Source organism: Akebia trifoliata, chromosome 4 (assembly GCF_017979445.1).
Source record: "Akebia trifoliata isolate Shusen 1 chromosome 4, ASM1797944v1, whole genome shotgun sequence".
Classification (NCBI taxonomy): Eukaryota; Viridiplantae; Streptophyta; class Magnoliopsida; order Ranunculales; family Lardizabalaceae; genus Akebia; species Akebia trifoliata.
In genome coordinates this window covers 18,802,411-18,828,697 of record NC_141378.1, presented here as the reverse complement: position 1 = coordinate 18,828,697, position 26,287 = coordinate 18,802,411, and the positions used below count along the sequence as shown (strand labels likewise).

Below are 26,287 nucleotides of genomic sequence, written 5' to 3'. Positions count from 1 at the left end.
ATCATACATGTAAAAGAAGGTTGAATTAGACTCTTTTAGATCTTTATAGCAAAATCCAATATTTGAAATAAGCTATCAACTCTTCTGATTGTAATATGGATGTTAAAGTTTTTTTTTAGGAAATTTTTATTGTTAAAATAAAAATATATGGATGTTAAGTAACTTTAAGACCATGTTCACTTTCAATGCGAACTTTTATATCCATCGCATTTTGCGATTTAAGGATGCATCAGACAGCCAGGATTTTCAAATTGATCCAATTTTGGGATATGGTTCATCCAATAAGCTGCATTACATCTACCATTTGAATGGTCAAGATTCATTGTTTCCCATATGGTTGATCCAAAAATTACACTGTCACAAAGAAGAGGGGAAAAAGAGTGAGAGAGAGGGTTTCAGGCGACAGCGAGAGAGAATGAGAGGGTGATCGATCAGGTTTCAGTGAAAAAGAGGGTTCGACAGAACTCTCTAAGTTTTTGAACGGGTTTTAATTGAGGACAGGGAGGTAACACTAATTCTTATAAAGATAAAGGATAACTCTGTAAATATTGGTTAAGTTATAACTTAACCTCAACTTTCAATCTCAAGCGTTTGTAACCGTCATATCCAACGGTTTGAAGCCGTTTGTTAAAACGACTGATAAAACGGAGGCATCCGAACGCCTCCCTATATATATATATGGGTCCCGTTCGGCACCCTAAGTTTTACCACACACTTTAACAAACGCGTTTTGTCTTACATGGGTTAGAAGTTTCGGAATGAGCTGATTTTTGGTGAGGATGATCTCTATGGTGAGGAGATCATCCTCACCAAAAATCAGCTCATTCCAAAACTTCTAACCCCATCAAAATTGATTTACAAAAAATGGACGGTCCACGATTTTCCAACGTGTAAACATGGGGCAAAACATTTCGGAATGGGCTGATTTTTGGGGAGGATGATCTTCTAATCATAGAGATCATCCTCACCAAAAATCAACTCATTCCAAAACTTCTAACCCATGTAGGACAAAAAACGTTTGTTAAAGTGTGTGGTAAAACTTAGGGTGCTGAACATTTCCCTATATATATATATATATATATATATATATATATATATATATATATATATATATATATATATAGGGAAATGTTCAGCACCCTAAGTTTTACCACACACTTTAACAAACGTTTTTTGTCCTACATGGGTTAGAAGTTTTGGAATGGGCTGATTTTTGGTGAGGATGATCTCTATGATTAGAAGATCATCCTCCCCAAAAATCAGCCCATTCCGAAATGTTTAGCCCCATGTTTACAAGTTGAAAAATCGTGGACCGTCCATTTTTTATAAATCATTTTTGATGGGGTTAGAAGTTTTGGAATGAGCTGATTTTTTGTGAGGATGATCTCCTCATCATAGAGATCATCCTCACCAAAAATCAGCCCATTCCGAAACTTCTAACCCATGTAGGACAAAACGCGTTTGTTAAAGTGTGTGGTAAAACTTAGGGTGCCGAACGGGACCCATATATATATATATATATATATATATATATATATATATATATATATATATATAGGGTGGCGTTCGCGGGCTAACGTTTTAGCAAACTTTTTGGCAAACTTTTTTTAACCGCTGGATTTAACGTAATCGAACGGACTTTATTTAATTTCACGCGTTATAATAAGAAGTTACATATTTATAGCGCCATCCCTTAAAAATTGAGTATTTCATGCTTCCTCCCTCTCCTCTTTAAACCAGAGAGAACAGAACTCTCTGTTCTCTCTCTCTCTCTTCGAACTCTCTCCTCTCTTCGCCCTCTCTCACTTGCTCTCACCCTCTCTCTCACTCTCGCCCTCTCTCTCTCTCTCACTCTCATCATTCTCTCTCGCTCGCTCGCCCTATTCCTCACTTGTTTGAATGCAGTTATCCAAGAAGTATAGGTGGGATTCTAGGTAAATGGTCGATGCTTGTTTTGGTTGGAGACATGCATAGAGACATGATGATGATCTCTCTCAATTTCCTAAGCAATGCAAGGCTTCGAACACATCTTTTACAAGAGGTAGAGAGTCATACCTTGTTGGTTATAAGATCTTGGAAGGAGAATACTACATTTTCAGCTCAAGATGAAGCAAAGAAGGTAACTTTTTTTTTTTTTTTTCTTGTCAAGATATTTTTTGTTTATTATTTTCATATGTTAAAAGTTCAAAAATAGCTTATTTGTCAAGAAATATTTGTAGTTTACCTTCAATTTAATGGCGAAACATATCATGAGTATGGAACCTGGAGAGCCCGAAACCAAGCTTTTGAAAAGAGAGTACATTACATTCATGAAAGGAGTTGTATCCGCGCCTTTGAACTTTCCTGGAACAGCTTATAGAAAGGCCTTAAAGGTATAATTCAATCTTCTCTTCATACACTAAAATTTTAATTTTTTTTAAAGAAATCCCAATTTTAATAATTGTCATTAGTTTAAAATTTTCTGTTTTGTGGTTAATTTAATCATAATTTCAAGTTATTAAAGAATAAATCCATTCTCTATTTTTTTTTTCCAGAATTAGTGTACCACTCTAATTATTAATCATGATTAATATATGGTAGTCTCGGTCGAGCATCCTTAAAGTTATTGAGCGAAATATGGAAATGAGAATACGGAAGGCGAACGATGAGAATGGGAAAATGGACGAAGATGATCTTCTAGGATGGGTATTGAAGAATTCAAATCTATCGACGGAACAAATTCTCGATTTGATACTAAGCTTGCTTTTCGCTGGTCATGAAACCTCCTCAGAATGATGAGAGAGAGAGAGAGAGAGTGAGAGTGAGAGAGAGAATGATGAGTGAGAGAGAGGGCGAGAGTGAGAGTGAGAGGGCGAAGAGAGGAGAGAGTTCGAAGAGAGAGAGAGAGAACAGAGAGTTCTGTTCTCTCTGGTTTAAAGAGGAGAGGGAGGAAGCATGAAATACTCAATTTTTAAGGGATGGCGCTATAAATATGTAACTTCTTATTATAACGCGTGAAATTAAATAACGTCCGTTCAATTACGTTAAATCCAGCGGTTAAAAAAAGTTTGCCAAAAAATTTGCTAAAACGTTAGCCCGCGAACGCCACCCATATATATATGGGAAATGTTCAGCACCCTAAGTTTTACCACACACTTTAACAAACGTTTTTTGTCCTACATGGGTTAGAAGTTTTGGAATGAGTTGATTTTTGGTGAGGATGATCTCTATGATTAAAAGATCATCCTCCCCAAAAATCAGCCCATTCCGAAATGTTAGCCCCATGTTTACACGTTGAAAAATCGTGGACCGTCCATTTTTTGTAAATCAATTTTGATGGGGTTAGAAGTTTTGGAATGAGCTGATTTTTGGTGAGGATGATCTCCTCACCATAGAGATCATCCTCACCAAAAATCAGCTCATTCCGAAACTTCTAACCCATGTAAGACAAAACGCGTTTGTTAAAGTGTGTGGTAAAACTAAGGGTGGCGAACGGGACCCTATATATATATATATATATATGGGTCCCGATCGGCACCCAACCATTTACCCAACAATTTGCCCAATCATTTTTGTCTTACATGGGTTAGAAGTTTTGGAATGGGCTGATTTTTGGTGTGGATGATCTCTATGGTGAGGAGATCATCCTCACCAAAAATCAGCTCATTCCAAAACTTCTAACCCATGTAAGACAAAAATGATTGGGCAAATGGTTGGGTGCTGAACATTTCCCTATATATATATATATAACAAGTAAGAAGAGCTCTTCACATCCGACCGTCCAATTAGTTTGGCCCTACTTATAAGATTTATATAAACAATCTTCTTCAGATTTATTCCAAAAAAATCAATAAATAATATTTTTTACATTAACTATCACAATTTTTTTTATAAATATCACCCCCGTTGTCTTACGATTTTTTTTTCCAAACCTAAAACATGTAAGTCAGGATATCACCAAATTTCGAGCACGTGAACAAAAGGAAACAAACCTTTGTCGCTAGTTTTATCGTTGAAGTGTGATAATCTAGACATTCAAGTTGAATAGTACCAAACTCCAAGGGGTTGACCTAGTAGCAAGTCGAGTAGTGATAAACTCCTTAGGAAGGGTAGGTTAAGTGTTTGAAACCCCACAAAGTTATGAATTCCTCAGGATCATCCACCAAGGTCTGATTGACCAATTGCATGTAAGACTTTCCGAGGGGACAGTGTGTGTGACTGTGGGATTAGTCTCACCCGAAGGGTGGTGTACCCACGATAAGCAAAATAAAAGAAAGTTGAATATTACCCAAGAACTTATCAATACTATTGTTTAAAGTAAACATTAATTTCTTCATTATTTTTATCTTTTAATAAATTTTCTTATTATCGGGATTCTCCATCAATTGAGCTCCCTTTCTATAGTACTTAATTGTTTAAGATGAATTGTCCTTACCATCGATTCTCTTTCCATAACTATCTCAACCTCTATGAAGGGTATATCGGATTGAGTTTCTTCGATTATCTTTCCATAACCATCTAGACCTCTCTATAAAGGGTATATCGAGTTGAGTTTCTTCTAGTAGGGATCACTGATCCACCTTGATTGGACCATTAACCATTGTAAGAGCCAACTTCCGCAATTTCTCAATCATTGTCAATAATTTCTCCTAATAGGGGCCACTTATAAGGGATTAATCCACTCTTATGACATCTCAACTATACATTCAAAGATCATATATTTAATTTTCTCGATGTGACATACGTACGGATATAATCATAAATTTATTTTCACGATAATATTGAGATGCAAGGCTACTCAAATCATTAAAAATCCATCATATCATCCCCAATTTATTTACAAGAGAACTGAAGAAGGAAAAGAAAACAAAAATGTGGTCAGATCAACATCAGCTGTGGAATCCCATTAATATCTTTCATGTATAACAAATTATTTATTTACTAACATGACATAGATAGATAACCACAAATGTACATATAACTTTTACAAAGACACATCAATAATAGAACTTAACTACCTCAAGTAAAATCCCACAAAAATCTGAAACCCAACCCCACTTTTTAAAATATAACCCAAAGAAATTAAAAGAAATCCCAAAAGATTCTCAAAAATAAAATTAATACTTAAAATAAAAATAAAAACCAAATAACCCAAACCCCCCAATCTTTGTGAGATTATGATGTAGTAGTAGTGATGGTAGGGCCAACATCCTATTTTGCATTTCAGGTTCTTCTGCAAAAAAAATCCCATTTGCGCCACCATTCACCACATATCACTTCAGAAGTTATAGAAAGAATTCATTAGTCGGACGCGGGCTTGGTCTTGAAGCGGTAGAGAAGCTTCTTCTTCTTCGAAGTAAGGTTGTCGATTGTGAGCACCACCTTTCCCGGCTCACCAATTTTGAAACTGTTGCAGATCACGGGTTCCTCAGAGGGAGCTATCTTCCTTGCCTTCTGCACAATAACTGTGTACCCATCTTCCACGCTTGGCACAAACTCTGCAGTGTAGCTCACATCCCATCCAACAACTCGGATCTCCCAAACAAGAATGCATGTCTGCAATTACCAAATCATTCAATTATTCGATTAGACAAGATTGAAATCATGAAACACAAAGTTTACGGAACCATCATCAATCTAGTATAAAAGGAACCCATTTATGGGGGATCACGACATGTCTACAATACCAATATTAAAATATCGAAGTTGTAAGACACCCACAACCATACTCGTATATAAGAAACATTGTTGGTGATCACGCCCAATTGCAAGGCAACCTCCCAAACAAGAAGGCATGTATCATCGATAACAATATTCTCCAAGTATTGCATTAGAGAAATATTGAGATTGTAAAAGTGCCCATAGACACTGACCAACTATCATAGATTTAGTCATCGTACTTGGATATAAAACCAACCGACGGAAAGTAGAAATGTTCATGATTTCCATCATCACCCCAACGATCAACATCAATGGAACACAGGACTGCAAACAAGATGGCACGTATTGTCTACAAATACAAATATATATTCTCCAATTACCCCACTAGAGAAAATTTTAAAATGTAAAACAAACCCAAAAATACTAACCATCATACATCTAATATTGAAGAAACATCAATCTACACTTGAGTGCATGATGACTGCCCAAACAAAAGGCGTGTCTACAAATATCAATATTCTTCAAATATGATGAGATAGAATCATATCAATTCCCAACATGCCTTTCTGGATATTCCTCAATGTCCCAACTATTCCCGAAATGCGAAAAGCAAATAATTGAGATTGTAAAAAACACCCATAGATGCCTACTATTGTAAAAATTGTATAGAAGAATCAATGATTCACACAATTAATCATCGTGCTTCGATGGAAAACCAACGTGCCTGACATAGAAAACATCATGATTTCTATTTCACAATTAAAAACTAAACTCAATGACCACTCAAACATGAAACCAAAAAACAAACAATGGTTACAATGTATGTAATGTGTAGATCATTTTCATGATTTCTAGAAATTGTTCCATTACTTTAAAACTCATAAATCAAAGACACATAAAATAAAATAAAAATAAAATAAATAAAAAGAGAAAGAACCCATACCTCAGAAACTGGGAATTCCACAGTTTGGTTGGTTGCTGGTCTAATGGTGATCTCTGTAGCCGGATCGGTTGGACCAAATTCATGATCACCTTCCTTCTTCAAACCACCATATTGAACTGGAACCTGTTCAGGAGCTATGTATCTACAAAAATTCAAAAACAAAATCCAAACCCACCAAAGAATTTAAAAACCCAAAAACCACACATATATATATATATATAAAACATAAAAGCCCATGAATCAGAAACTAAAACCAGAACTAACTTGAAAAGGGTTTCAGTCGATTTCGACAGCCCTGCAAAAAAAAACTTGCTCTTGGTCCTCTGTGTCAAAAAGGGGCTAATCATCCTATTAAAAGCCAGATACCACCATGGAACATTGATGAAAATCTACAAAAACAAAAACAAACAATCAAAATTCAATATAAAATATATCTCTGGAAAGATAGAATTAAACATCAATTAAGACTAATAAATCTACCTGTTTGGCTACAAATTCCGGATAATTGTCTTGGAGCAAAGAGAGAGCTTGATTGGTAGCTATTCGAAGCTCTCTCTTAAAGGGTCCTGGGGAATTCTTGAGATCGCTAACTTGAACAATAGTACAGATTCCATTAGGACTGAAATCGAGCTTTTGAATGCTTTTCTCCAAAAACTGAATCCTCCATCGAAGAAATTTCTGGCTTTTTTCCTCATCTGCGAAGGTCTTTTGGTACAATTCTTTGTTCTGAAATTCACCATAAACGTTGTAGCAAACAGGGTGGCCTTCTTTATCGAACCCATTCATGAAAACTACTTTCTCGAGATCTGTACCAAGATCTTCTTCAAGTAGAGAATCGATCCCAAATTCTTTTCTCCAACGTACAGTGTTCTTGATCATGGTGAAGGCTTCCTTCACTTTGAAATCTCGAGCTCGTAAGAATTTCAGGAGAATCACATCGCTTCGTTCGTCGCATAGAAGCGGAATACCCCAAATGATCACCTCTTCTGGTTCAGAAATCGGTTCAGGAGCAGGAGCAGGAGCAGAAGAGGAAGCCTCCTCTGTTTCTTTGGATGGTTGAACGGCTACGATTGTCTCTTCGATGGCTTCAACGGTCTTGGATCCATCTTCATCTATCACAGCCGCAACTGTTTCAACAACTTCTGTAACCACAACAGTAGATTCAGTTGACTCCACTGGCGGTGCAGGTGGAGTCTCTGTTTTTTCTTCCTCTTTAGGTTTTTCTTCTTCTACAACTTTTTCTGGTTTCTTCTCTTCTGATTCTTCTGGCTTTGAGGGTTCTTCACAAGTGGGTTTCTTTTCTTCCTCGGTTGTAACAATGGGTTTCTCTTCTTCTGTTTTTTCTTCTTTGACGGGTGGTGGTGGAGGAAAAAATTCATGCTTGTTGAGAGCTTGTTGGATGAGAATTTTGAGTTCTTCAAGGGCTTTTTTTTCTGGGTCTTCAAGATCAGAGACTCTGTTGCTTTCCTCTTTGAATGAAACAGATTGAGAGATTGAAGATTCTGTCTCTTTGGGTTTCTGTGTCTCAACTTCTTCAGTAGGTTTGGGTTTCTCTGTCTCAGCTTCTGTAGGTTTGTGTTTCTCTGTCTCAGCTTCTGTAGGTTTGGGTTCCTCCGCTTGAGGAACCTCTGGTGCAGCAGTTGGTGCTTGAGTTTCTTCAGCCATGGATGGAGATGGAGATGAAGCTGAAGCAGGAGAGAAACAGAGAGAGAGAGAGAGAGAGAGAGTTTTGGTTTGGTTTGGTTTAGTTTAGTTTTGGGTTTATAGAGAACAGGGGACAGAAGTCCTTTAAAAATGCATTTTGGGGAAGGGAGAGACACTCTTCTTATGTCAAATGTAGTTTGACACAGAGTTTGGATCTGTTTTTTACCGGATCTCAATACTAAGATACGAACCCGATCTAATAACAACGATTTTCGATTTGATCTACACAATCTACAATAAACTTCATATTTTTAAGAGAATTACTATTACCACATCAGATTTTGTTAAAACCACACCACTTATGTAAATTAGCTGGTATGACAATAGCAGTTCTCATATTTGAATAGAAGAAATTTTATTACGATAATAAAATTTGTTAACAACACCCCAATTTATATGTAAATCATCAAAAGAATTAACACACATTTCGGGTGGGTGTTGTTAGAAAAATTATTGTGGTAATATAAATTTTATTTAAATAAATATATAAAATAATTTCTAATATTTTAAATCATCAATTAAGATCCGAACAGACCGGATTGTGGGTTTAATCCGATCCATTGACAGCCCTAGATGGGATGGAAATATGGTTTGTAAACTCAGCTTTGTTGGACGGTTGTAAGTTGAATGTTGTTTGACAGTAGAATTTTCCTTTTAACGACAGATGTTGTCACCATGTACTTAGAGATAAACAGTCTGTCAAACTCAGTTAGCCAGGTTGTATATTTCTTTGTGGGACCCATGTTTTCTCTGACCAGTTATTAATGGCTGATTTAGACATACACCTTTACGTTTTTGTTAATGTTTGAAATACCCCTGTATTTTCAAACTGATGATATTGCTCCCTTGACCATAGTCTTCTCTTATATATTTTTAAAAATTACTTAAATACCCTCATCTTCAAAGTCTGCTATTAAAATCAGTCATGTTCAAGCCACACTCACAAAAATCTCCGAATTCAAATGATGATTTATTAATTAATTACAAAATATATTAAACACATTTACCTTTTACTTCAAGATTTTATTTTCTTAAGCTTTAATCTAAAAAATTTATTCCCCAAACTTTTTTTTTTTTTTTTTGAAACTTCCCCAAATTTATTTGAACTAATTGAATTGAAATCTTGTTGAAAAATTATTGAATCTAAATTTTGTTATTGTGGTTGAAGCTTTTTAATCTCTACAGTTATTATTATTTTTAAAATCCATTTGACCTTAGTCCCTTAACCTCAATCTTTTTATACTATTGGAAATTACCTAAATATCCTCACATTCAAGCTCCAAGTAAAAGCACCATTGATTTTTCCGAAAATCAATCATCTTCAAGTTTCTTAATCTCTATATCTAGTAGATTTTCCTTTATCTAATAAATTCTCAATCAATTATTTTCGATCTCATTTTAATTTTTTTGTAAGAAATCCTAATTTTTTATATATAAAAAATTATATTACTTTTTAACTCCCTAAAAACATATCTTACATTAAGATTTGAAAGTTGAAGTAGATAGATTCTCAAAGGCAAAAAAAAATCCAAATAATTTTTGGCTATATGTTAAAGATGGGGCATTAAAGTTATTTTATTTGAAAAGATTGACTTCAGGGGACATGGAAAATAATTTTAAAAATATAAAGGGTATCCCAAAAATTCTTCAAAATATGGAGGGGGCAAGTCTTAAAAAAAAAACCTTTAGTAATTAATATTATATATTCTCTCTCTAACGGCAGAGTCTAGAAGGAGGCATCATCGTGGACGTCCCCAGCCGGCACTCACGATCGAATTTGTGCTCTGTTTGGTGGGACCCATCATCTCTACTTTGGTTTCATGGCAACCGAGAAGCATGGTCTTATCCTGTACTACACGGAGTAGCTACAAGTCTCATCGTCGATCCACGTGGTAACCCTTATGTCCTTCTCAATGGGTGAATTAAAATTCTAATAGGGAAAGAATTTGGATCTTTCAAGATTAAGAAATAAAAAATAAAAAATTCTTGGTGGGGATAGTTTTCAAATTGAATTAAACTATCATATTTAGATAATAATGGATTACGCAACGAGGATTATATCGTCTCCTCATGAACATAAGTTACATTCTGACTTTCTCAAACTCATCTAACTTCGACATGGAACGGATTGTGTTGCAAACACACTCGAGATTAAGGAAGCATGGATCTCGAGGAGTTTTTCATCAAGATATATGTTTCAAAAGGTGGAACAAGAAACATTTACTCATTTTGGTTTATTAATATGGGAAAGTTCTAGAAAATTCTAGTATTGTGAGAGTAATATTTTAAATGATATAATAGGTAACATCCGGAATTAGGATTTTGATATATGGAAAAAGGCAACGGTTAGGATTAATTCAATCAATCATTTTTTTTTTTTCATTTAATGATTAGTCAATTAATTCCAAGAATCATTGATTTATTTGACGAACTAACCGGGCACCTATTTTATTTCCTAATTTTTGAAAAAAAAAATCAAAGAATTTTATGACACTACCTCTCATAAATCTATCAATCTTCTCTTCTGCAACACAAATTTTTCCTCTCGTATCTCTTTGATTCCTCTTGTAAATTTGATCTCTTTTATTCTTGAGCCTTAATTAACAACTATGAACTTGTGTTTACTATGAAATGATCGTTAACACACTGGCTTGGTAAACTTTACTTTACCTTTCCCTAAACTCTCATTTGTTACTACACTTAGCAAAATCCAAACTATCTCTTGTTATCCTCCTTTTTTTTATATAATGTTTATACCTAAAATTGTATAAAATGATGAGTGAGAGAGAGAGAGAGAGAAGATAAAGAGATTGGTTTATTTTAGGAAAGAGATTTAGGTTAAAATATTAAAATTGATGGATTAAATTATAGTTAATAAAGTATTCTAATTTCTATTTCGATGTACATGTTTGCATCGTATTTACTTAACAAGTTAGGACTTTCATACTTCTCTAAGATATTCGAAACTTGACATATTAAAAAACCTTCCATAAAATAAGAACACACATCTTGTGTATATTATTTGCTGATAATGTAGTATTTTTTTATTATCAATAAACCTATTTTTAATGAGTTCAGTGACTTGGTGTTGGTAAGATTTGAACCTAGGTCTCAGGTATTATCACCCAAAGACTTTTACCAACTAAACTAGTTGGCACCTGTCGGACAATGTAGTATTAGTTAAGGCTACTGGAGAGGAAGTCAATACACAATTAGAATCATAATGATGAATATTAAGATCTAAGGACTTTAGGATAAGTAGAACCAAGATCCAATATTTGAAGTGTAAATTTTGCATTTACACCCAAAACAAGGACTATGCCATTAAAATAAATGATCTAAATCAACGAGCATTGGGTGTAGTGACCAAGGAATCCCTCCAAAAAGGGAAAAGTCCTGAGTTCAATCCCCCTTATTGACCACCCACAAGGATTTATCCTTACTTACTTGGTATGTGTGGTTTGTGGGGGTATTGCATGTATCTGGGGAATTAGGGCGAGACATATTACTCTAAGAAACCAGTTGTCTCGCCCTTGCTAGTCAGGCCTAAGGGTCATAAAAAAAGATGTTCTAGAAATATTTTGAAGTGATCAATTTTGTTATCTTAGGTCTATTATGCATAAGGATGGAGATAATAAGGAAGTTGCTGCCCATAAATTAAAATTAGATGGTTAATGTGGAGGTGCGCATGTGGACCATGTGATAGATGCATACCAATCAAACTAAAAGATTTTTTTTCTAAGATACCAATAAGGTTGTGTTTAACAACACCCATCATATTAATAAGGGCACCAATGAATTATTGAAATCCTAAGTTTTTTTTTTTACTTAAGTTTTACCATGATTAGAGCACCCCATCTACGACATGGAAGGATACATGTCAACACTATGGCATATCGACATGCCTCCAGAAGATATTTTTAGCTTATGTCGATGTGTTCATGTTGACATTGACTAATCAATGTTTACATAAAAAAGTGGAGTGTTGAAATTGAAATCGCCTCGACCCTTTTTCACTAAATAGTTTAAAGGAGTCTGATTAATAAATGAGGGATTTTCTAAGAATTGGGAGTCGCTGCCTAGTTTAGGTCTAGGATCCAAAAATAACTCCAAATAGATATAGATTAGTCCATGGATCAGAGAAATCAAGTAAGAGGTCAATTTACAAGTCTCGGAAAGTGTTAGGCACCAAACCCGCCAGATCGAGATGATCGATCTCTATTACGATCCAAAAAAAATCCTAAGGTCAAACAGGGAAAACTATGATCAAGGCTATGGTCTAATCATCATCATCAATTTATATCAGATGTGCTAAATGAATTTTACGACTAAAATTATCCCAATCATTACATGATTATTCCTCGAATTTCACACCAAAAAAGGGAAATTTTGAAAAAGCCCTGAATCTCATCTCATACCCTAAAATTCACATAGCAATATTTTCAAATTATCCAAAGTAGAAACTCACAAAAAATCCTCCAAATAGGAAAACCATAAATACAAACTACTAAATTGAAATTTATGAAGTTTCTAAATTAGGAATTGAAAGAATATATATAATGAATTCTCCAAAATAAAAAATTTCGAAAAATATAAATTTTCAAATTAGAAAACCCCAAATTTCCATGGACATGAAATTCCTAAATAGGAAAATGCAGAATCTTCTAAATTGAAAAATTACTAAAATGTGAAATTTCTAAATTAGAAATTTATGAATATATATATGTTTTTCCAAAATAGAAAATTATGCGATTTCCATATTAGAAAATTTCAAATATCGATTTTTCAAAACAAATTTTTGCTCACAACTTTTCGAAATAGAAAATTTGAGTAAGAAATTTCAACAATTTATAACTTTTTCAAAAGAAGGATCTTACGAATATGAAGTCCCAAATTAGAAAATCATGAATTTACAACGAATCATCAAATTGAAAATTTATAAAAGAATTGCATTATCATGCTTACCAAATTGGAGATTGACAAATATCAATGCATACAAAATTTTCAAATTTGAAGAAAAAATTCACATTCATCAAATTCTTAAATTAACCAAACAAGCATGCATAAATAATTTTTGATTTTTTTAAAACAATTATCATTCAACAATATGCATATTTGTCAAGTCAAGAAGCGTACTAATCACACGGCATAATCTTAAAATAATACAAAGCACTTAAACCTTTATCATCATAAGTCATACAAATCCTATCAATATAAAAACATTAAAAAAAAAATTTTAATTTTTTCTCTTAATCCTATCAATATGCAAAAAATAAATAAGAACAAATAAAAATGATGTATCTCCCCTATTGTGAATTATTCAAAACATGACAAAATATTACATAGCATCGCAAGCATAAAAAAAGTCTCTTTTGTAATATAACTCTATAATGATCATGACGCCAAAAATTAACGTGAGACATCAATGTAGGGGGAAATTTAACTATAGGAGCATATGAAAACGAAAAAAAAAAAAAATTTCCTATGAAGAATAAGGACAAAAAGAAGAGGACAAAAAATAACAAAAGTAAATCAAAATAAAATCACTCTATGGGACTAAAAACAACGAGTTGATTCCTTCAGGTACGATCAAGAAAGCTTGTGAGTATTGGTTGCGATTACTGTTACTACGAGAAGAGACGACGAAGACACCAATGCTAGCTATTGTGATTGTGGCTGTAATGGAGATGTGAGATACGAGGATAAAGGAAGGATGTTGCAGCAACTATGTTTTTTAAAAAAGGGCTAAGAGATGGCTGCATCAGTCACATTTTGGAAGAAAGGGCCGAGAGAGATGGTTGTGTTGGGACGTAAAAGGGATGAAGACAGATAGAGGTGCAATGGGGAAGATGGGGAGGTGTTCTAATGGTGCAGCAAACACGTTTTGGCAGAGAAGACTAAGAGAGATGATTATGTTGGAACATAAAGGAGATGAAGATAGAGTAAGGTGCAGTAGAGACGTTGAGAAGGTTTCTAATGGTGCAATAGGGGCGTTTTGGCAAAGAGGGCTGAGAAAGGAAGGTTGTTGGGGCGTTAATGGGGAAAATAGGGAGATGGAATGTAGCAAGGGCTGCAATGGGATGTGAGAGTTGCAGGTTTAATGGAGAAGAAACAGGGGGTAGCAATGGGCTGTTAGGAGAGGTGCTAAAAAGGAATGCAACAGAGAGTGAGGGGCTGGGTAGAGAGAAACGTGAAAAGGGCTGGCTGGACGTGCTGTAGGTGTTATACTGGAGATGGGTGCAGCAAGGATGTGAAGATGATGAAGTGCAGTGAGAGTTGAGGACGTGGAGGAAAGAGGGGTTTGAGAGAGTTGGAGAGAGTGAGGAGAGTTCGGCCGAGAGCAGAGCCTCGTCTTGCGGCTAAAGAGAAGAAGACCTTTAAAAAAAAAAACGTCTCTCTTTATAGAACAAATATTTCTATTTCCTTTATTTCTCTTTCTTTTGTTTCCACTTTCAAGAGAATGGGGCTGGGGATTCCATGTTACTCGTATTACGATAGTCTTCCATCGATGAATTGTGATTGATCAATTTAATTTTAATTGGATTTTGTCGATATTTTGATTTGATGTTTAAAAAATCAAAATCAAATTTAAATCTAATATAATGAAAATCAAATTTAAATTAAAAATCAAAATCCAATTAAATCCAAATTAAATATTAATCGACCAATAAAAAAGGTTAAATTAAAAATTACTCAACCTAAAATGCAAAATCAAATTAAAAATTAAAAATTAAAAATTAATCAACCAATAAATTCAAAATTCAAATTTCATCGAAACCTAACTAAATTAAATTAATAAATTCAAAATTCAAAATTCAAAATCAAACTCAATCGACCAAATCAAATTGAAATTAAATCTTAATTGAACAATCAAAATTTGAAATCAAATATAAATTAAAATTAAAAATTAAAAATTAAAATATTTTCCTACGGATCAATGTCTTTAGGTTAGAATTAGACATTGAGGGGCATTTCGGTCATTTTTGTGATTTCCCATAAATTTCTCTATTTTCGTCGATTTGGATTTCATTAGACTTGAAATCATATTTTGAGTGCAATAGAAGTACTTTTGAGATTTTTTAGAAGTTCAAAATTCATAAGGGTTATTTTTATCATTTTATTGATTTTTACGAATTTTGGCATAAGGTTTCTTTTAGTCCCAACGTGATTATTTCTAAGTTTTGGGGTTGCATTTTCCTAACGTAGCGAGATCTCTAAGTTATCGAATTGTATATCAAACCTAAGCGTGCGTACTTGCTAAATCAGGTGTAAGGTGTAGCGATCCAAAGCTTGCGTAAATTTCTATGTCAAGTCGTAGCGAGTAAAAGAGATGAAAAGATCAAAAACGAAAAAAGTCAAGGACAATACTCACAAGCCTTTGAGTTCTTTGCACTCATCATTAGGAATTTACAGTAACCGGATGACGAATTATCGAATTAGGTAGATACAAAAATAGGGTGTCTACAGAAATCTATTGGGGTGCTCCAATAATAAAAATAAGTTAAAAGGATGCCCTTTTTAGGATAGGTGTCCTTGCTAAGAATTGGAGTGCCTTTAACATGGGCCTAGCAATAAGATTGACTACTTTATGGAGCAGAATGTTCGGATAGTCAACGAGCATCATGTTAATAAATCAAGCATAATAGAGATGATAATGTTGCGATGAATAATTGAAAAAAGGTCAGGAAAAACAAAACTAAAAATGAATGCATTTGAAAAAAATGGGATTCAACTCCAATACGCAATGAACTAATAAAAAGTCAATCTAAAATGACTTTGACATGTTTAACGAAGAATGATTACAATCCTAATAAGAAAAAATATCCAAGTTGAAGATTTTACAAGAAGAAAAAAAAAACCCAAAATAATGTGGATAAAGAATGAAAATAGATGTGAATTCACTTTCTATAATGAAGTACATGATTGGCAGAATGGAAGAACATTTTTTTTTTTGCTTATCTTGGGTATCCCCACCCTTCGGATGAGACTAATCCTATGATCACAAGCATTGCCCTCTCGAAAAGTCATATGTGCAACTGGTTGAGTCGAGGGTCAACTAAACCCTAGAGGGTAGTCGAATTGATATCATTATTTTGTGGGGGTTTCAAACACTTGTTATGCCCTTCTTGAGGAACTTATCAAGGCTCGACTTGCCACTAGGCCAATCCTTGGGGTTGCAGGAACATGATTCATTTAGTTTAACCCAATTTGTTAGGATGAGACTTTGGTGTTTTTACAGTTGTTGATTTAAGACTTTGATGTTCTTGCAATTGTTGGTTTCTTATTATTATAACTGTTTTGAAATCAATAGATACCTAACCGAATTTTCAATACGAGATCCTTGGATATTTGTAAGTACCTCTAATCTCGAGGCAACATATGTACAACACAATTTTAAAACCTGCAATGTTTTGAAATTAATAAATACCTAACCGAATTTTCAATACAAGATCCTAGGATATTTATAAGTACCTCTAAATCTCGAGGCAACATATATACAACATAGTTTTAAAACTTGCAAAATTGCTAGTTTGCTAAGTTGGTTAAAGTCAGAGGGTTGATACCACAATCTAGGTTCAAAACTCGCATTCACACTTTTTTTGTATTTTTGACTAAGCAACTAAATTAGTGAACCTCGAGGGGTTGGCTCAATGGAAATTTCGAACTGCCAAGTAGTGAAAGTCCATAGGTTGTGAGTTTGATATCAATTATGAGCATTAATTCCTTAGGAGCCACCCGTGAGGGCATATCCTTACTTACTTGGTGTATGTGATGTGCAGGCGTTGCACATGCCCCGAGACTAGTCCTTGGAAAAAACCATGGTCTATGGATTGGGCAAAGCCCAGATACAAGCCCGGTCCACTTTCTACAAGGATACTCGGTTATAATATTAAAAAAAAAACTAAATTAGTGGTTAGTAATTAAACCGCGAGTTATGGTGTCTAAGACTTGATTAAAAATTTGTTTATATATAATATTTTTGTGAAAAATAAAATTTTATTTTATTGATTATAAAATATAAAAATTACTTTTTAAAATTTGAATAATATAACATTAATATATTTTATTTAAATAATTGATATGTACCTAACCTAATGGCGGTGGTTTTTCCTGGGTCCACTGCCAACATGTGTTGAGTTCTTTTTTACTTTGCACGTGTGACTGTGGCCATTAAATGGGTTTATTATTTTTTCTTTATTGGGACCATTAGAAACTTACATATTCACATATTTTGATCACAAATATTGGTTTACCTGGACCCACCACATGTCCATGTGGCAATATATTGATGCTACACATTATATGTAACGTCATGAAATTTTATTACATATATCGAGAAATTAAATCAAATATATTGATTTTATATATATATATATATACATACATTATATGTATGTATATGTTTAGGGTATGAGAGTTAATGTTATGATGTAGATAACTATTGATCGACATGAAATGTGTATTTAATATATGTACACTTTTGGGTTGTAATTATAATTATGTTTTTTTGAAGTTATATATATTCATTATGATATGATGGTTGAAATGCAGTGTATATATGAATTTTGATTATACAAATATATTTTTGTAGGAGATAATTTTTCATAAGTCCAATTTTTAGGGGAAATTCTGTTGAAATTATTTGAAAGAAATCTATATTTTATTTAAGCTTTAAAAATCTTGATTTTGATCTTTTTTTTTCTTTCGCTCCACCCTCAAGATTTGAAGAAATCTAGATACTAAATCGGGGGCGTGACATTATACATGGTCTCTTGTGCAGTTCAACTATTCTGGATTGACAGAATGTTTCAAATTTACTATGTTGTCCACTTTTTGGTCTCGACTTTATCTTATAAAAGTTGGCTATATACGGCTTACATCAACATTAATTAAACTTTTTGAATGTAGATAGGCACAAGGGTTCTAATCAGGTACATTGCAAAGAACCAAAATAAGTGAGTTATAAGAGATCTTTTGTGTAGGAAAAAATTATCCTAAATTCTTCCATTAATCAATTTTACAAGAACATAAATTACACAAAGGAAGAAAAAAAAATATTTACAAGATTCTTCATGAATCTAAATTTTGGAAAATGATTCTCGACTGATTACTGACAATATCTTGTCAAATCCATTTTTTTTCCCATAACAATACACAATCCCTACCTTTAAATACATACCTAATTAACACGTATAAAAAATAATGTAACCACTCCTTACAAATCTTCTACCTCGGGATTCTAATCTTGATAAGATCAAATTCCAATTATCACAACAAATGAAGTTAATACAAATCTCTAGATACGCGCCAATTGACTTCTTGAGATTTACAATGGATCAAGTATAGCATCGAAATTCATACTAATTGGTGCTATGTGTATGATCAATCAAACATACAACTAAGACGTAAGAAAGAACATATATTTCCCATAAATCAATTCTAGTTCCACGAGTCTGTACAAATTTTCTAAGAATCCAATTAAGACCTAAGAAAGAGTTTGACTTTGAAGTGGACACCTTGCTTTAAAATTTTGAAGGAACCCTCATTGTTACACGAAACTTTTCATTTTGAATTTATTTCACACCCCTTCAAAATTTTGAAGCGACCTACCTACTTCAAAGTTGTTTTCCGATTTAAAAAATGACATCTCCCCAAAAAATCTATATTGATCCCTAGAGAACATATATTTTTCCACTTTATGATCAAGTGTCAAAGGATATTTGTTCCAAGGCAGAAAATGAAATGTAACCTTTATTTGTTTTTTTTTTGTTGCTTTTTTCTCTTTACTTTTTTGAAAAAAGGAGAGTGGATTCCATAAGTAATCTCTTGCATCAATAAGTTATAATAATACCAAATGGGTCCAAGAAGAAACGGAAAACCCAATTTAGTCCAAGCATCCCTTCTAGGGTTTTGATATTGACTATGTCACTTATGAGTATTAAATTACAATCAAACTTTAATTTTGGTTCTATTGAGTTACATTTATTAAATAATTTAAACTTATAACATGATTTATTAATGTTTTCACGAGTCATGATTTTCTGACACCCCCTCTAACACAGACCCTCATACGCCCCCTAACATGGCATGGGCTAGAACCATATATTTTTTCCCTTGGGATACACAACTATACATCCCCATAAATATATCCAGTTGTGTATCCCGAGAAAAATAATTTATGGTTCTAACACATGCTACATCAAGGGGTGTGTGTGTCTCCTGGGTGCCATAAAATCATTATTCATTTTTTATTTTGAATATATACTATTGGATGTGATGAAATTTCCTATGATATATATGCAATGCAATAATCTTCCCCAAAAATCATATCATGAGGAAATCTTTTAAAATTTTGCTTTCTAAAATCTATGACAAATTTGGGTAAAAATTTATGGTTCTTTTGAGAACCTCATCTCATCCTACATAAATAGTTTTTTTTCTCATGAAATAGGGTTGAAACATTAGTTTGGTATAATTTTTAAAACATACGTCAATCCCATATTGTCACATTTTTTTCATTCAAAATAAATAGATTGAAAATTCTAAACAGAAAGAAGAAAACAATTTGATGCAAATTCCTCCCATTTGAAAATTATTTGATTAATGTTATAGACAAGAAATGTTTGATGTTCACTTCTTAATATCATTTTTTTTTTGGCACTTAATGAAGAGTACCCAATGATCTTCAAATCTACTCTGGTTGGACCTATAAACAAAGAATCTTGGCGAACTCAATCAACTACTTTGACATGACAAGTTAGGGAACCATAGATCTGTGCTCCTCAGGATACAAAGCTGCACTTCCCCATAAAAAAATGTATCTTGAAGGAACCTTGTATCTCGAGGAGCGCTAATCTATGATTCCTAAATTTATCACGTCAGGTAGTCGAGTAAGTTTGCCACATGGGGTAGTCAGATTATCACGACTCATAAACTAAAGAAATGTATGTGTATATATATATATAGAAAAAATATTGCATGGACCGAGGTCCACATTTGGGTTATGTGGACTGCCACGTTGATCAAATGACACCTCATCCCTCTTGATTTGTGGTCTAGATTGGGTTTGAAAAAAAAGTCTTTATTTATTATTTTTTTTTTTAGTAGATCTTGAGTTTGAAAATGAACGGTCACTGAACTCTTAAATTTAGAATTTAAATCCAACAATGAAAAAAGCTTCTTTTTTTTATCCATTATTTTTTTCGGTCAATAAACTCCTGATGGTGGATTTGGGCACCACATTGGCATATGGTCCATAGAGATAGATGATCCTTTGGTCCATATAACCTTGTCTCATAGGTATATATTATTATTGTAATCAAAAAAATAATTAAAAAAATCAAATTGATGATTAAATCTTAAATTTGTCAACCACTAATTTATTTTGGTGGGAATGATTTATGTTCATTAAAAAAAAAACCTTAAAAATAAGTATGCATTTTATCCTAAATTATATATCTTTATTTTTATTCATAAAAGGATAATACTCATGAACATCGATCGTTTATTACCAAAATTTATTTTATTATAAAATTCAATTGGTCCATTGGTTTGATCCATATCCATGGTTAGGAATCTACCATAAAATATTGTAAGAATTAAATGATTATAAATCTCCAATCAAATTTAATCTTTATGTAAACTAAAAAATTCAACCTATAGGATCAGGGGTACATCAAGTTTTTATATTTAGAAATACAACAAATTTTAATTAAGTAGTCCGTATATAAGGTGGTTTATAAAAACTATTGTATTAATCTCAAAACAACGGCGTCGCAAATATTCCCGAAATTTCAAAGCAAACAGCCCAACCACTATGATAATGCCCGCACGTAATGTCCACGCATGTTTTGACATTATTTAGGGCATTTCGTTTTCGCCGTCAAATCGAATTAAAGAGAAAAATAGGATAATTTGAGATGCCCTTGGAATTTTACTAAATTAGAGATATCCCCTGAATTTTAAAAATGATGATATATCTTTTGATTTTAATATTTCTTGAAAGAGTAATGTGAAATGACTATAATGACCTCATCCTCAGTCTCTTTTTACTACAAAAATTAAGGATTTTTTTTACAAGAGATTGAAGTTAAGAGTTGAAAATAGAGCTAATATTTTACAAATCAATTCCATAATTGAATTGGTTGGATTGATTTAATTTAATTGAATTTATTTATATAATTATTAAAAAAATTTAAGGATATGTATATTTTTTTCTTAAAACTAGAGATATCCTCTGAGTTTTAAAAATAATGATATACTTTTTGATTTTAATATTTCTTGAAAGAGTAATGTGAAATGACCATAATGACCTCATTCTCAATCTCTTCTTACTACAAAAATTAAGGATTTTTTTTAAAAGAGATTGAAGATAACAGTTGAAAATAGGGCCAATATTTTACAAATCAATTCCATGATTGAATTGGTTGGATTGCTATTGGACCCTGATTTAATTAAATTAAATTTATTTATATAATTATTAAAAAAAATTAAGAATATATATATTTCTTTCTTAAAACTAGAGATATCCCATGAGTTTTAAAAATGATGATATACCTTTTGACTTTATCTTCTTGCTACAAAAATCAAGGATTTTTGTATGAGAGATTAAAATTAACAGTTGAAAATAGGAGGACCAATGTTTTACAAATCAATTCCATGATTGAATTGGTTGGATTGTTACTGGACCCTGATTTAATTTAATTGAATTTATTTATATAATTATTAATTTTTTTAAAGAATATTTATATTTTTTTCTTAAATTATCTTTATTTATTTTTATTAAAAAAAAACATTTACAAAAAATTACAAAAATCTGATTGAACCTAATTGGAGCATTGGTTCAATCTATTTTTTAAAGTACTGGATAAGATTGAAAAAGTTGAAAAAAATAATATTCTATCCGGATGTGTGAAGAGATATTGATATTTCAAAGAGATAGAGAGAGAAAAAAAAAAGATGAGTTATTTTTCTTATATATCTTATTCTCTTTACGAAAGACTTAAATTAAGAGATATTTCATCAATTTGAAAATTTGGGGACATCTTTAATTTTTTTCAAAATTTGGAGGGTTCTTCAAAATCAATTTTTTTTTTTTTTTTTTTTGTTGCTATAGGTTGAAAGTGACAAATGGAAAATCTGGTCGAGAAAGATTTTTAGTGAGAGATTGAAGTCAAAAAACGTATTTTGTCATTTAAGTTTGTTGGGGGTATGTCATAAATATGGAAACCCAAGTGTGTATATCTAATTTCCTTCAAAATCTGGAGGGGTACATCAAAATCATCTAATAAAAAATATAAATCGCGTAGAACTACTCTGTTACGATAACGGTCGTTAGTAACGGCGTTAAGTTAGGTAAACCTCTCAGTTGGTTCTGATGAGTAGTGGGCCCACTCTCCGAAATTTCCACATCTTGTGACTTGAAAATCGAGAACAATCAAACGGATGGGCATTGAGGACGACATACTACCAATAATGGCAGGACGGATGTACGCTACAACCCGACATAACCACCGAAGTAACGGTCAGACTGTCAGATTCTGACCACCACATAGCTGATGTTCCGCCGGACGTGATCTTGGTTTGGTCAGACAACTAAGGTCTTTAGCTGACACACAGATTATATTACACAAATCTTTGCAGCAGCAGAGTACATGTTTGGACTGGCATACCATAAATGTTTGGTGTTAATTAATGGTGTGAGATAGCAATGATTAAAGAGAGAAGCATTTAATTTAAGCATGTTAAATGGAATAATAATAATGATGTGGGATGGTTTGACCGTTTGAGGTGTTCATGAGGTTTCATATTTAAAAACTCGTCGATCTGATTCAACTCATCCGAGTCGAATCGACTTGGTTTACTAAAACTTCCTGTTGAATTGAAACTAGTCCGAATCGAATTGGAAGCCCATGTACTATGAGAATATTAATCAAATTATATGTGACATTTAATTATTTTTTAAAATAAAAAATGTAGATATTCTTGCTTGGTAAATGGTGAATCTGAATAATCTATGAGCAATGCTTCACTTTGAAATTAATGTTAGATTTTAATTCAACAGAGTTTGAGTTCATTATATCAGAAATTACCTCTCTTTTTTAATAATTATTATTATTCTATATATAGATTTTTATTCTTCTTTGTTATGTAATGTTGTTGCCTGATCGTATTGTTCTTCTCGACTGCCTTATGTTTATTTGATATCTTATTTAATTTTGAAAAGCAAAGGTTATGAAGGTTGACTCATCAGAAAATTGTATGTCATTTCAATTGTTTTATTTTTTTTTGACGATTAAAGGAGGTTAGGCAAAAATACAAGAACTACAACCTATCATAGGCATGCCCAAAGTCATCCTTACAAATAATGTCCACCAGAAGATTAAGGACATCCCTATACTCAAATATTACTTTGCCTAAGGAGGGAGAGAGGGAGGTAAGGTAGTCAATAGCTTGGTTGCATTTTCTATAGTAGAATGTGAACTCGATACTAAGGAAGTGGCTCGCTTTCATCTTTATGGTTTTAACCAGCCTTTCCTCTCTCCAAGGGAATGATCCCTCCCTCCCCTTTCGTCTTTATGTCTTCTCAATTGTTATTCCATGATTGCACATGTTCTTTTATGATTCCAATTTATCATCTCTTATATGTTAAAATATTTCAATCCCCATGTTCCATTAACTATTTCACAAACTTATTAAAGATTAAGGAACCAGACTAATGCTTGTCTTGCCTGAAATCGAAAAGAGTGTACCCAACGATTTTTTACCTTCTACAAATATGAATTTAGTTATAATATTTGAATTATAAAAAAAATTATATATGAGAAAATGTTGCGTTAACTAAAGGACTGATCATTTAACGCTTGGATTGACGTTCTTATTTGAATCATTTGGACTATTAGATCTTGACTTAAAAAATGGGTTGTTACTGGATCCTAAATTTAAAATTTTAGTCTAACGACAGAAAAATAATTATAAAAAAAAAAAGTTAGAATTCATAAAATTTTATGCTCTATATTTATGTGGCACTCGATTGTATTTTTGGATGCCCCAGTGGTCCTTTGGTTCATATAACTTAATCTCTCTTAGTGTTTATATAACTCATTGATTTGACTCGGAGTTGAGTAGAACATAGAGTTAGTTGAGTACGATTATAAGGTTATCTTTTGTGAGTTGTGACACTATCTCCAGCTGTCATAAATGAATTATTGGAATCCGAAGCTGTTCATGACCACAATAACTCTTTTTTTTTTTAAATCTTTTATTAATGATTTTATTATATAAATAATAGTCCAACAAAGCGACGGCTTAGGGAATGGAGGTCCAGCGAAATTGAGAGAGATGTGAACACAGCAAAACAACGCAACCTACTCTTATTCGCTTGACCTCTAGAGTGGGCCCACCGATCCTAATCCATTACACTCTTCTCTCTCAAGATTCTCTTCTTCGAGACTATTTCTAGAAGGATTGTGATTCAAAAGAAAATGACGCGTACGGACTATCTACTACTGTTGGGAGTTAAGCAAGATTTCAACTCCTCCAATAGTTTCACACCACGTGTCTTTTTTTTTTATTTTGGAGTTTATTAGACAGCTATTGTTTGAGATTTATTCAATTTATCACGAATAAATATCCAATCTCCTAAAAAGCAAACCCTTGAGAGGACTTAAGTGGATCCCATGATTTATGTTTCATCTTTTGTTTTTTTTTTTTTTTTTTTTAACTTGTTTCGAGAAAGATATTGATTAATTTCTATTCGTTCTTTTTCGATTGATTCTTTTTTGGTTAAGATGTATGGATCCATGGATCTATGTAGTTAAATCTAAAGTGTTTGGTTTAGATTTTAGAATCCAAAATTTTCCCATAATCTGATTCTAGAATCTAATGTAATATTTTGTTTGGATTATGGGAGATTGGTCAATTAAAGAAGATTCTAATTCTAGATTCTGAAATCATTTTCAAGAAATATTGTAATCAAATGAGATTATGGATTTTGAAAATCAATTTCTATAATCTGACTCTAATAATCAAACAAACCGATGACAGTGATTTTTTTTATAATCAGTTGTTGAATGATTGAAACAATCCAACAGATCTTGTTAAAAGTCCAAATCAATCCCATACTTGGTTCTAGTCTTAGATGATCTTAGTTGGACAAATTTATGCAAAAAAGAGGACAAATGGAGTTCAAATATTTCCCAAAGTCGAAGAAATATAGGAAAATAATTATAATAAAAAAACAATTTTTGGAGCTGTTATGGCCAATGCTGTAGTGTATAGGACAAACCAACTTTTTGCCTCTTGTGAACAAAATGTCACTTTTTTTTTTCTTTCTTTTTATCAGATAAAAAACCATTCTCACTTTTGGAATGTGAGCGTGTTGGATGATTTAAGTTGTTGATCTTATAAGAATAAATACAACTTTGGTTTATAGTACACCCTTTATTTTTTGGGATACCCTCCACATTTTAGTGAATATTTGCAATACCCTGTGTTTTCTAACTGATGATATGGCCCCTTGACCTTGGTCTTCTCATTCAGGCTAATGAAAAATGACGTAAATGCCATTGTCTTCATTCTAAACAAAAAGTATTTCTACCAACACAATTGACGAAGTGACTTCAACCCAAGCCTTTGAAGATGACTGGTTTAGAAAAGAAAAATCAAAGACTTTTACATGATTGGTTTTGGAAAGAAAAATCAAAGATTTCTAACCACGTGTTGAAGATGAGAACATGTAATTCTTTTTTTTTGTTAGTGTATCATAACATGTAATTTTAAACTGTTTAATATATTTTTTTGTTATATATATATATATATATTTTCTATTTATTGTATTATTCTATTTTACTATTATAATTTATTTATTTATTTTTTAAGAATTCATGTTATAATAAAGTAGTAGACAAAAGATATTTTGAGAAGTAAAATAATAATTTTCAAAGCAATATATCATTCAGATCGAGATGGATATAGGGATATATCCGTATTTGACCCAGA

At 32.6% G+C, this 26,287-nt stretch overlaps 1 protein-coding gene and 1 long non-coding RNA gene across 2 annotated transcripts; one reads left to right on the top strand and one right to left on the bottom strand.

The window, feature by feature from the left end:
• Positions 1 to 1,984: 1,984 nt before the first annotated feature.
• On the top strand, positions 1,985 to 2,664 carry LOC147404313 (uncharacterized). Its single transcript, XR_015177731.1, has 3 exons — positions 1,985 to 2,119; positions 2,220 to 2,372; positions 2,581 to 2,664. It is a non-coding gene; the product is annotated as an uncharacterized LOC147404313 (long non-coding RNA).
• Positions 2,665 to 4,875: 2,211 nt separating this feature from the next.
• On the bottom strand, positions 4,876 to 8,327 carry LOC147404312 (patellin-3-like). Its single transcript, XM_086440199.1, has 4 exons — positions 7,064 to 8,327; positions 6,848 to 6,972; positions 6,584 to 6,725; positions 4,876 to 5,535 (listed from the first exon to the last, which is right to left on the bottom strand). Exons 1-4 carry the CDS (start codon positions 8,246 to 8,248, stop codon positions 5,281 to 5,283), a joined length of 1,707 nt encoding a protein of 568 aa, XP_086296325.1. The 5' UTR covers positions 8,249 to 8,327; the 3' UTR covers positions 4,876 to 5,280.
• Between the last annotated feature and the right edge of the window lie 17,960 nt (positions 8,328 to 26,287).

Excerpts from the sequence above, each read along its gene's own strand:
- LOC147404312 (XM_086440199.1), bottom strand. The coding sequence starts at position 8,248 with ATGGCTGAAGAAACTCAAGCACCAACTGCTGCACCAGAGGTTCCTCAA. Across the intron at positions 6,726-6,847 it reads TCGACTGAAACCCTTTTCAA|ATACATAGCTCCTGAACAGG; the intron begins GTTAGTTCTGGT and ends GAATTTTTGTAG. Across the intron at positions 5,536-6,583 it reads TGGAATTCCCAGTTTCTGAG|ACATGCATTCTTGTTTGGGA; the intron begins GTATGGGTTCTT and ends TGGTAATTGCAG.